The 12,429-nt window shown below is 42.3% G+C and overlaps 1 protein-coding gene across 1 annotated transcript; it reads left to right on the top strand.

The window, feature by feature from the left end:
• The first annotated feature begins 6,455 nt into the window (after positions 1 to 6,455).
• LOC133707787 (E3 ubiquitin ligase BIG BROTHER-related-like) lies at positions 6,456 to 12,148 on the top strand. The gene is made up of 7 exons (XM_062133276.1): positions 6,456 to 6,880; positions 7,376 to 7,706; positions 7,817 to 7,857; positions 9,136 to 9,177; positions 9,259 to 9,380; positions 9,456 to 9,564; positions 11,871 to 12,148. The coding sequence occupies exons 1-7, from the start codon at positions 6,629 to 6,631 to the stop codon at positions 11,916 to 11,918; spliced, it is 945 nt and encodes a 314-aa protein (XP_061989260.1). The 5' UTR covers positions 6,456 to 6,628; the 3' UTR covers positions 11,919 to 12,148.
• Positions 12,149 to 12,429: the final 281 nt, after the last annotated feature.

Consider the following 12,429-nt stretch of genomic DNA (forward strand, 5'->3'; position numbering starts at 1 on the left):
TCGTGACCCAGGGCACGAAATACACTGTGCAGGTCACCATGGTGACCCAGAACACTGTACCGGGTGACCCAGGGCACGAAATACACTGTGCTCGTGACCCAGGGCACAAAATTAACACTAAAAAGTAGTGAATAGTGGGTGACCTGGTGACCCAACGGGTGAACTTGCCCTAAGGCCATTAAAAGCGAAGCATCAATTAAATGTGTACGCTCAAGCCTAGTGACACACATGGGTAGTTAGTAGATGCCCAAATTGTAGTAGTGGGGCCATGTGTGTAATGTGATGGCAGATGCTTTAGCAGTCAAGCATTGTAATCAAACATACAAAGATAAGCTAGTGATGCTTTAAGTTACGTGTTCCATGCAAATAAGTATATATTTGTATACTGTTGTAACTTGGAGTCAGTCACCTTTTACATAAATATATGAACCACATGCATGCTACCACAGATATATGCCACGTAGTGGTGAGTAGCTCATTACGTATAAGGGCTTATGTACTAAGCGGTGGAATGGACTGTGCAAGAGCAGGCAGGTGTGTCATGGTATTGATACGTGGTAACAAATCATGATGGCATCTACGTGTAAAGGAGGCATTGGGAGGATAGATTTCACGTGAACATGCATGTCTTCATGCTCAGAAATATATATGCGCGAATCATGGTTGAGATTGAAGTATGAGATAAAGAACTTATCTCTGGTTGTGCCGCCGACTGGGTGTACAGCAGATAACTGGGTGGACGTGTTCTGGACGAGAAACTGGTGGGCGGTGGGCGGTGGCTGATTGCACGACGGCGTTGATGACAGATGCGCTCTGAGCGTGATCACTAGCGTTTGCCTTTTGTCGTTGGCGGCTACTGCATGGCGGTGCGTCAAGACTTCCTGGCGGTGCTTGATGGTTGCCATGGTGCCCAGAGTATTTTTCTAGGTGTGGGGAGAGTTGCAGTTTGTTCAGCGGAAGTGCTCCGCTGAGTGTTGACTGGTGGAGGTGGAGCTGCAGGTTCGGCTCGGCGGAGCGGAGCTCATGGGTGGCGGAGTTCCTGGCCGGCGGAGCGAAGCATTTAGCCAGCGGTGGCCTTCGCCGGCGGTTAAGCGGAGCTGCTGCGATGCCTGTTGGAGTGGTGCTCCTGGAGCGAGCTCGGCGGAGCGAAGTGCGGCGGGAAACTCGGAGCGAAGCGGAGGAAGAAGTCCGGCGGAGGAAGAAGGTCGAGCGGAACTTCACAGCAGGCCCGGAGTTCGACGGAGCTGTGGCTAGCAGTGGCTCGTTAGCGGAGCTCGTGGTTGAGTTCAGCGGAGCTGGGCTTTGTGAGATGCGGTCTTGGTTGGCGGAGATTGCGGCCAGTGGTAGTTGAGCTGGCGGTGGGTTGCCGCTGAGTTGTGCAGGCGGAGGCTATGCGCTGGTGGGTGGGCCTGGCGGTGTCTATCGACAGATGCCAGCAACGTGTGCCAGAGGCTGCTGCGAGTTGGCGGAGTGGAGCGGAGGTGTGCCGCTGAATCCGGAGGGAGCTGCTGGCGGCCTGAAGCAATGAAGAAGAAAGAGGGTGGCTAAATCAGATCTCTGGGTGTCCAGAGAGAATTTGCCGCCAAGTTTTTGTGTGTTTTTTTTTTTTTTGGCAGTCAGCGTTGACTTTTTGAGTTGGGCGTTGACCATCCATGCTCGGCGTTGACCGAGAATGGCCAGCGTTGACCAAGCTTTGCCCAGCCCCGCTGGGCGTTGACCGGCCCATATGTTGGTGTTTTGATCAATTCTTGGGCGTTGACCACGTGTTGACCAGCCCTCAAAGTGCAAATTTATGCACATTTCTGCTCTAGTTGTACCGCTGGAGTAATGTTGATCATGCTTTGGCAAAAGTTGCCGCCAAGAAACACAAATTCAAACATGAACTCACTGGGAACCAATGAAAATTCATGAATGACCAAAGAACAATGGGTGACCAATGAATTTGAAGTAGCTCAAAGAAGGAGGGAAAATTTTCTTTGAGTTCCGCTAAGCAGACTTAGCTCACGGTAGGTGACGAAGCCATTGTGTTGGCTTCTCACAGACGGCGCCAAATGTTAACGTTAGTGACCGAGGGGTCTCTAGTTAGCATCAAAGAGAAAGAGATAGAGAGAGAGAGAGAAATAGTTGACACGAGATGTATAGTGGTTCGCCTCCGCATGAGCGGGAGACTACGTCCACTTGAATGTGTACTAGTGTGTCCAGTCTGGCGACCCAACAAGATTACAAGAGGTGTAATGGAATGTGTTGAGTTGTGGGAGGAGGCATTCCTTTTATAAGTCAAGGAAGCCATCTCCTCTACTTGTTCTTCGATGTGGGACAAGCAACCATACAATTCTAGCTAGTTTAAGAAGCATGTAGAAAGCCATGTTGTGGAGGCATCTTGGCAAGGGCGGGAAGGTGGCTTCCCGGTGGCGGATTTGCGACTTCCGGATACCGCCGCGTAGCCTGAACATAGGGCTACACGATGCATGTCTCGGCCAAGCCTTGCCATGTCTTGTGGATGTCCCAAAGTGGGTGTTACTTATGCTTGGTGATGTAGAGAACTAGCCTTGCTAGTGGAGGTATCTACACGAGGTTAAAGTAAATTCATGAATCCCAACGAAAATCCCAATTCAAAGATCCTTTGGGAAACTCAAAAACGGACGAATGAAAACAATATTTAATTCCGGAAATCACCTCGGAAAATACTTCATCGAAAATCAATATAAATCACAAATTCAAAATTGAGCATAACAAACTTTAATTCGAATTACAATCGATATGGTAATGAATACTCAAATCCAATTAATATGCTCGATAACTTAAAACATTAATTTAAATCGCTAATCCATTTCCCAAATCAAAATCAAGATAAATCAATATCAATTTCCCGAAAGCGAATTATAATAATATGATCATTAATTAAATAAATACTTATTTCGGAAAAACAATTGCATGCATCATTATTTAGAAAACAAAAGTCCACTCACAGTATACGGCTAACGTGGTATCCAAGCGTAAGGATCCTCGTCGAGCGATGAGTCAGTATCTCGTCCTATACACAATTGTATTCCGTAAACAACAATACGATTCTATATTGAATCCCGAAAACCCACTAGCAACTCCAACTCCTTTCGAATTCAAGCCAAACTTCACCATTGATATCAATCCGTCGATTAAGGTATTCCATGACGGAGTAAGGGAAATCCGAAGGTCGGATTCCCACAAATCAACAACCGAAACTCCACACTTTGAAAATTCACAAGCAATTCCAAACTCCTCCAAAATTCACCAAACTTCACATACAAGCTCCACAACAATTATGCAATTTAATGGACTAAAAATTGGAATTAAATCAATACCCTACTCGCCTCCACGCGCCACCCACAGTGGCGGCACGTGGGGCCCACGCGCCGGCGGCCACCACCTCCGATGGCCACCAAAAATTGACAGTAGCTGCAAAACAACAAACCCAACAAATTTCTCAACTGCAACAAGTTCCAATTTTACCTTTAAGAGCTCGGATTAAACCGATGAAGAAAACCCAGAAATCAAGCTTCGGACCCTAGGATGTTCTTCGTCGATTCGACCTCCACGATGCAAATCGGAGCAAGAGGCCTTAGGGGAAACGTTCGCCGGCTCAAGGCGCTCCCTTCAATCCAAGTTTGGTGGTCGGAGACGGCCGGAAACGGCGGAATCGCCGGAAAAACCGAAATCGCACCCGGAAGAGTTTTTGCTTCGAATCGAGGTTTTTCGGCCAAATCGTCGAAAGCCCAGGGTACCAGCGTGTAGGGAAGGGAGAGGCGGTCCCAGAATGACCGGTGGCACGCCGTCAGGTGGCCGGAATCGGAAGTTATGCCGAAAATTCGAAAAAAAACCCCGAACCGGAGGAGAAGGGATCGGGGGAGAAGAGAGAGAGAGAGAGCCCGGTAAGTTTCCAAAATTGGAAACTTACCACAGTGATTTTTCCCTTTTTATAGAAACTTACTATGAACAGTACTTTTCCTTTTTCGCCTATAACTTTCGCATATGAGCTCCGATTTTTACGAACCACATATGCACGCGCTCGGTTTAACATCCTCTACAACTTTCGTGAAGAAACTTTTCTCAAATTCTAATCCGAACAAAAAGTTGACTTTTAGGGCCACTAAAAGTACAGAAACGACAGTAAAAGTGAAAGTAGTTGTCGTTTACCGTCCAAATGACTAATAAACGGGTAAATTTAGGTTCGGGACGTTACACGGGACACCACCGATAGCTGGTATCGGGGTCTCCTGCTGATGGGCTCTGTCCAATGCTTCGTTATGCGTGACTCGCCCCTGGAGTGCCTCTCGGAGGATGCGATTCTGGTGTGTCATATTTTCGACCTCCCGGCGAGCCGCCATAGCTACTGCGCGCTCGGCCTCGACCTGTGCGCGTGTCTCCATGAGGTTGCGCATCGCTATCTCTAGCTCGGTGGTTGGATCGGTGGTCATGACTGAGCGAGACTCGGCATTCGGGCTTTGGAACTCGAGAGTGCGCTGGACCTCGCGAATCGTCGTTATCGGAGATACTGGTAGCCATGGATGTGTTGTCCTGCCAGCAAGGAGCGAGGGGAGTCCTTCTAGCGCCAAATGTTTCAGCTGTCTCGCAGGGGATCGGATCCAGCTAAACATGGGGTGTATCGGTCTTCTACTATCGCTATCAGTCTCGCTTATCTACAAAACAGACGGAGGTCAGAGGGAAGACAGGGTGTGCCGGCCTTCAACGCTCCGATGCCTAAGTCAGTATCGTTATAAGATAAGGATAATGGAAACTGATAGTAAACAGTTACCTCTTTGGGTTGTTGGAGATGACCTTAATGTAGCAAATTTGTGGGAGCTTGGTTCCGTTTCTTTCGGTGTGAGACGCTCGGGGTTCCTGATATCGCCTTGAGGGGTATCGGGGCCCTCGGCTAGGAGCTTAATTACCTCGCTTGTGTATTGGTTATACGAGTCTTGTGCTTCCGATACTTGTGCCTAGGAGGTATGTGTATACCAACAGACTTGATACAAAGGGCTTCCGAGTTATAATCAAGTACAGACTTGAAATCACAGAAGCGGAGGCTATACCATCTCACTTCGAAATTAGGAAGCAGGGGGTCACGAACGATATCAAATCGCTGCTCAAGTTCCACCCATAGTTTTCTGGGGTTTTCCTCATTGAGTTATTCACTTTGGAGGGCGTCATTCATGTGCCTTGTCATGAGAATGATGGCTTTAGCTTCATTTGCCTCTCTCGTAGCTCTATTTGCTTCAAAAGCAACAGCTTGTTGAGGAGTAAGCACGTCCTGACTTGGCTCTTGGATGGTTTCCAGAAGTCCATCAGCCTTAAGATGTTGACGCACATCTCGGACCCACCTATGGTATCCTGCACTAGTTGTCTCCAGTGGAACAAAGTTCAACTTGTTCAGGTTACTCATCCTGAAAAACAACACAAGATTAGGGTTAGTTTCGGAGCGGAAAAGGTTACCACGAAAAACTATAAAATTTCTGAGCGTAGTCGCTTCTAAGAAATTGGGGATTTTCTGAATGTAGTCGCTTCCAAGAAAATCCGATTCCAATAGGGGTTTTGGATTAGATCGAAACAACGATGTATGTGGTCGATCGTTTTCTTCTCAATAAACTCTAAGTTTGGAGGACTCTACAAGCTCCAAGCTTTGAGTGAGCACGAACCCCCACAGTTCGGCTTTTGGTCTGTACGTAGAAGAAGGGAGGTTGCAAGTCCCCGATAAAAAGAAGAAAATAATGAAAAACTTCAAAAACGGAAACTTTTAGAAAAGTTTACCTTGAAAAAATGCCGGAAATCTTGACCGGAAAAGTTGTTGAAGGTGGCCGGAAGCAGGTGGTCAGAGCTAGGCTGGGCTGTGTGGGGCTGTTGCGGAGGCTGTGCAGGGGCTGTCGGCAGATGTCGGCAGCAGGCACGCAGGGCTCGGCAGGGGCCTGTGCGGGGCTGTCGGCAGGTCTCGGCAGAGGCTTGTGCGGGGCTGTCGGCAGGTCTCGGCAGCTTCTCGTCATGTCTCGGCAGGGCAGGCACAAGGCAAGGCAGGGGCCGGTTCGGATTTTCCGACGGCCGGTTCATGTCGATTCTAGCCGGTTTCGGTGGTTCCGCCGCCGGTTCTGGGCTCCTTGGGACTAGGGCTTCGATATGTGAGGTGGTGGATTCTGGAATATGAAGGCTACGAAATTAGGGTTTTCAGAGTTAGGGCTTCGTGCTGATAACGTGTTTTAGAGAAACAAGAATTGAAAGAAAATCGTTGTGTATTCTCATTAATAATAGGGGCCTCTTTATATTGAGGATTCTATGCATTATAGTCTGAATCATACAAAGAAAGATAATCATACATTGAATATGAATCTATTAAACTCTATTACCACTAAGTCAAGTAAGCTAGAGTTTGGGCTAGATACAGAATAATATTTTACTTAAACAGGATTATAATTATAGGAGAAAAAATATATATTCGTGGGAGAAAATCGAGAAAGCTCCTGGAGAGAGACAAGAGTTTGAGGACCTAGATCATTAGATCAGATAATCATATATCTAGTCCGATCTTTCTTCAACATCCTCGAAATAATCTTTCTGAAATATTCTGTGATTCAATTTTCTTATTCAGTTTCTTCCAATTTCAATGGAGAACCACAACGCGAAATTGGTCCCTAACGGTGGACTCAAACCTAACCCCAGCAACAACCTTAGCGAACAAGAACAAGAAGAGAACCCTACTCTTAATCGTTGCGGAGAAGAAGAAAAAGAAGAAGAAGTAACTACGCAATTGGCGGAGCCTCCTTCACCTAATGCCCCGCAGTCCTCAAGAACTCCCTTCACTAATCTCAGTCAGGTCGATGCTGACCTTGCTCTTGCTCGAACTCTCCAAGAACAGGTCCCTGAACTCTCTTTTGTTGTTTCCTTATCTTTTCCATGATGGTCTCTCAATTTTTTATGAGGTTACCTTTGGTTGCTTAGGAAGTTTGTTATAATCAAAAACACAGTAGAATCTGAATGGGAAGGTTCCGCTTAATCAGGTTATGGATATCAAAACTGATATTATCTTCAGGGTTCCTTACAAATTTATGTCCCGCCTGTGATACGTGTTTGTTCCTTACGAATTGGGAGTGTGTCAGAGACTTCATAGTTGATATCCAACTTGTTTGTCAGCTAGGCTGTTTATTAGTAGTGAATGGTTCAGCCTAAGGTGTAATGTTCGACCTTTCATAACATTCTTGTTTTCTCAACCATTGGAAGAGCCTTGGTTTTATGTTATGAATAGCCATTGTTTAAATTGCGCATGTCTTTCCTTGGTCAATCCTTGTTTTCTCAACATTTTTGTTCTGCTTATGGCCTGAGTTCTAATCAGCTTTGATTGGATTCTAAGTAGGAAAGGGCATACATGATGCTGCGGATGAACAATGAAGGGAGTGATTATGGCAGTTGGGAAGCTGGAAGTTATGTGCATGATGATGAGGATGATTTTCATGATGATACTGACGGAAATGATGATGAGGAGCAATATGATGGGACTGATGCTGACAATGATGAAGAAGATGCATTTGATGTGCACGCTCATGATGACGCTGGAGACGATCATAACCCCAGTGTCGTATATGACCCTGCTGTTTTTTCAAGTGATGAGGCATATGCAAGAGCCCTGCAGGATGCTGAAGATAGAGATATGGCAGCTAGACTGATGGCCCTTGCAATTGATGACCGTGAGTGCTTGTTACCGCTGTAAATTTTATAGTGCCTTTTATTTTATCGCTTTTGAAATCCTTGAACTGTTGTAATAGTTTATGCTTCTGGTATCTTCTTATGTTGTCAGGTGAAGCTGAGGACACTGAGGATCAGGGAGGTAACTCTCAGGTATTGTATTCTGCTCATCTGAACCTTGTTTCTTTTTAAGCTAGAGGTTTTTACATTGTGTGACCCATTCACACAACCAGATTAGCGTATATATTATTTTGTAAACATAAGAAATTTCAATAAACTCATCGTTTTTTTTTTTTTTTTGACATTTCACATATTCAAAGCTCCCTAATTTATACTTTGTCCTAAGTTGCAGCATCTTTCTTTTCATGTACCAAAGATCATTGTTTTCTTTGAACAGTATGGATCACCACAAGCTCTTCCTTTACTTCTCAGGAGTCATATAGGATTCCTTTCTAATGCAAGATGAAGTAGTGAAAACTTCGGACCCATTTGGTTATAAAAAATTGAAGAGATGATAAAGAAATTAGAGATATAGAAGAGAAAAGAGAAGACTGAGGAAGAGAAGAGAATAGATAGAATTAACACTAAAGATTATTGTAATTGTTACTGGTTTTTATTTTGACAAAAGTTTTATGCTTTCTTACTCCTTTCTCCTTTTATCTCATATCTCTTCTCATTCTCATCGTCAGCTTCCCTCTCTATTTAAAGAAAAGAAAAAGAAAAAAAACACAGGAATAATGAACAGAAGATTGTCTTGAACTCCAATTTGACTCATGTGAATGTACAAATTGACTAACGGTGTTCTTCAACTCTAATTCGATTATCTTGGTTCAACTAAAATGTGGACATAATGAGTTTCTGTCCAGGTGAATGTAATAGGATTAAGAAGCTGATGTGCTCTTTTATTTTGTAATTTCAAAACGCTCTTTTTTTTTTTTGTGTGTGTGTGAAGAATTTGGAAATGCATTTTCTTAGTATATAACTTACAAGTTCTGACTGTAAGTTTTCTTATCTCTGCAAAATAAGTAAATGTGAATAGGACCTTGGTATTTTAGCTGGTTTTATTATGCATCTTTTAAATTACTGTTCTATTTTTCAAGATTGTAGTGCATTATCACCAAATAATGTCTTCCACAATTTTTTTGTTTCACGCCCAATAATTTCTTTTTTGTTGATTAATCCATATCTATGGGACTATGCTTGCCTTCATATTCACAAGATTTGATCTAAGAGTTTTTCTTGTTTAAAATGGAAATTCCAGTACATTGCGATTATTGGAAGCTTTGCACTGCATTGAATCTACGTTCTGAAATTTGTTTTGTGTTAGGTTTTGGATATGGATTGCTCATCCTCTAGTTTGTCCATGTACTTAAAGAATCTTTATCTGTTTAAAAATAAAAAATATGCATCTCACCAACTGTTGGATTGTAGGATGCATGGGAGGAGGTTGACCCAGATGAGCTTTCGTATGAGGTAAGCTGGCTCTGGATTCTATTGCTTGCATTTTTGTATTTGTTTTTGTCCTGTTATGTGAACCTTACTTAACTATCTCAGGAGTTACTTGCATTGGGTGAAGTTGTTGGAACAGAGAGCAGAGGGCTTTCTGCTGATACAATTGCTTCATTGCCTTCAGTAAGCTACAAGATGGGGAGCGATCAGAATGGAAGCAATGAGTCGTAAGCACATGTTACTTAGTTTTACGCGCTTTTATGGAAGCTTTGTTTGTTTCTTATTTTGCAGTACTGTTTCAGGTGTGTCATTTGTCGGTTAGATTATGAGGATGGTGAAAACTTGACAGTACTTTCTTGCAAACACTCTTATCATTCTGATTGCATAAATAATTGGTTGACAATAAACAAGGTAAGCTTTGAAAGGTTGCTTTATGCACTGCCACTTCATAGTTGTCTCAGTTCTTAATTTAATTCATGACTGGAATTTGTATTTGGTTAGTTCCTTTTGAAAAGATTATAGTTTTCCCATATCTCTTATCTAAAATATTTACTTGGAGATTTTGTATTTATTTTTCTATTCTTAATACTTTCTGTTATCAAGTAATGACACTCAGTTACCTTTGCCTTTTGCTTGGGTCTATAAGAGCTTGTCAGAGTTATGCAAAAACTACTTTTCTACCAAAGGAAGTGGTTTACAAGAAAAAGACTGCTGCTTTTGTAAATCTATGGCTCAGATTTGTTAAACAAATTGGTAGATTTTTGTTTTGAGTGCCACTGACCTATACTTGTTGTTAATTTTCTCCTTAAAATTCATTCAACTAGCTCTTTTGGGTTGTTTTAGATATAAGAACTGTTACTCAGTTTGGCATTTATCGAATTTGATTCTGTAGGCTAACCCTTCTTCTAGATTTGACATTTATCAAATTTAGATGCAAGTGGAAAACTTTTGGGCTGTTCAAATAAGCAGAGATGTTCACTTGGTCCCCAGTGACCATGAAATTTATGGTCACCTACCATTGGATTTAGATTCAAAGGTTGAGATTTAATGAAAGTAGTTTAAGTGTTTTAATCACAACGAGTGAATTTAAATCCAGTGGTAGGTGACCATTAATTTCTTGGTCACCTGGTGACCATTAATTTCTTGGTGACCTGGTGACCACTACCCTTCAAATGAGTCTTTAAGGGTTAGAGAAGAAAAGATGAAAAGGACGAAGGGTTTTGACGATGAGAAATAGTGTTTAATTTTATTAGTTGGGGAAAATTAGGGGAAAGAAAGTTGTGTGTTTCAAAACATCAGAATTAAATTAGAATACATATGGCAGCTGAGTGGGGAAGACTGAACGAGAAAGGTAAATGGGGATGGTGGCTGGCATTCCTATAGATAATTTCCCCAGTTTTACTTTTATGAGCATTATTTGACACCAAATAGTAGAAATCACTGCCAAATAGTTCTACGCTATTAAAATTGTAGTTGCTTCAAGGTGATGAAATCTGCATATTAGGGTATCTTCCACCCTGCACTTTGTTATTCATCGAAGTCCCAATTTATCCCCAAAGTAAGGGAAAGTAACCTTAATGGAGAATGAAGAGCTCACTTCTGCCTTTTAGAGTTTTTATGGGTTTTCTTGTTGTTTTTCCAGGGTTTTTTTTGGTCAAGTTTAGTTTTCCTAAGGCATTAACTGTTAGGCTTCCTAGAAGTCATTAGTGGGGCATTTAATGTTTGGTCTGTTCTAGTGTTTTCTCTATCTTTAATGTTGGTTTTGTTTTAGTGTCTTCTATAGCTTTATAAAAGAGCCTCTATGTACTTCTGAAAATCCGAGTGAAGAGATTGATTTGTTTTGTTATAAACAGTTTCCTCTCGAGTGATCCGTGAGAAGTCTTTGTGTGATTCCAAGAATTTGGTGCGATGCCAAGAACTCCTCTGGTATGATTCCAGATTTATCAATTTCCCCTTTCCTTTCCCTTCAATCCCAGGCTTTTGATCACAATCCCATTTACCCCACTCGCTACAACTGTAAACTCTACCCTCTAAGTCCTTAAACACATATACCCCTATGTTTTCCTACATCAAACCTTCTAGCTTTATTGCCAGATTTGGGATGTGTATTGACATAATTCTGCTAAGTCAATTTGCAGGGCTGAGGTTAAGTGTTAAATGAAAGTTTGGGAAATGGTAGATCAATCAAAGTGCATGTTGTAAGAAAATAAGCCTCATATAGTTATTATATGAGAAGTATATATGTACCGAGATATTATCCAGGACGTGAAGAAAACCCTACTCTTTGAGTTTATCATTCTTTTTCTGTCATTGGGTACTGGGTAGGCATGCTTTTGGATAAGGGATGCAATTACTTTTGGTGGAGATAAATCATTTTTGTATGTTATTGAATTCTGGTGCTGATGTTAGGGCTTTGGTTTTATTTCTAATTCTATTTCTAGTTTTTTATTGTATTATCATTTATTTTTCTGCCTGGAAGTTATACAGTAAAATTAATTTAAAAATTCAGCATAAAATAACATATTTAATTTACTCTTTGGGCACCCCTTTTGCTGTAGTGGGGTTGCCAATTACCATCACTTTGTACTACTACTGCTTGATGTTGTTGAATTAAGGAGATGCCTTTTTTCTCAACAAAAAAAAAAAGAAAAAGGTGGGGACTTGTAGAGGACTTCCATGTCAAAGATACTGTAGTGATTATTATTCTGTGATTGCAGGTCTGCCCAGTTTGCAGTGCTGAAGTCTCCACATCTGGAAACAGCTAGCAAAATTTGTGGCCAATGTGCACAGCAAGGGTTATGATAGCCTTTGCATGGTTATTCATATTGTATCTCATCTATTGTATCTCATATTGTTCTTTCTGACCATTGAGAAATTTGTATTATATGGGCTCCTGATTTTTGGAATGAGAAACATGATGGCCAGGTCATGCTCCTGATACAACATGATCATTATTTTCTCATTTTACTGAAATTTGCAAGAATTTTCTTCTTTACTCGTCTTCTGGCACATATTTTGAGTGGCGGAGGAAAATGGTTGCACCAGTTATTCAGGTAAAACATTCGTAAGATAACTAAAAGGCAATTTGGCAATAGGTGGAGGAAACGGGATGCCACTTTGAGCTCACATTGCCTGTTAATGCCTAGAACTGAGGGTTGCCTGGTCTAGCTAACGGGGATGTGGGTTTGGAGTCTCAGTTGATTTAGTGAGGCATGTGTTTCTGTCACCTATCAAATATAATGTCTAAGTGTCAAGAGGGAGCCTGTTTGCACGATC

This window comes from Rosa rugosa, chromosome 1 (assembly GCF_958449725.1).
Source record: "Rosa rugosa chromosome 1, drRosRugo1.1, whole genome shotgun sequence".
In the NCBI taxonomy this organism is placed as follows: Eukaryota; Viridiplantae; Streptophyta; class Magnoliopsida; order Rosales; family Rosaceae; genus Rosa; species Rosa rugosa.

What these genes read in the sequence shown, in the direction of transcription:
- LOC133707787 (XM_062133276.1), top strand. Translation starts at nt 6,629, where the DNA reads ATGGAGAACCACAACGCGAAATTGGTCCCTAACGGTGGACTCAAACCT. An exon ending in CTCGAACTCTCCAAGAACAG is followed by an intron (nt 6,881 to 7,375) that starts GTCCCTGAACTC and finishes GATTCTAAGTAG; the next exon opens with GAAAGGGCATACATGATGCT. An exon ending in CAGAATGGAAGCAATGAGTC is followed by an intron (nt 9,381 to 9,455) that starts GTAAGCACATGT and finishes GTACTGTTTCAG; the next exon opens with GTGTGTCATTTGTCGGTTAG.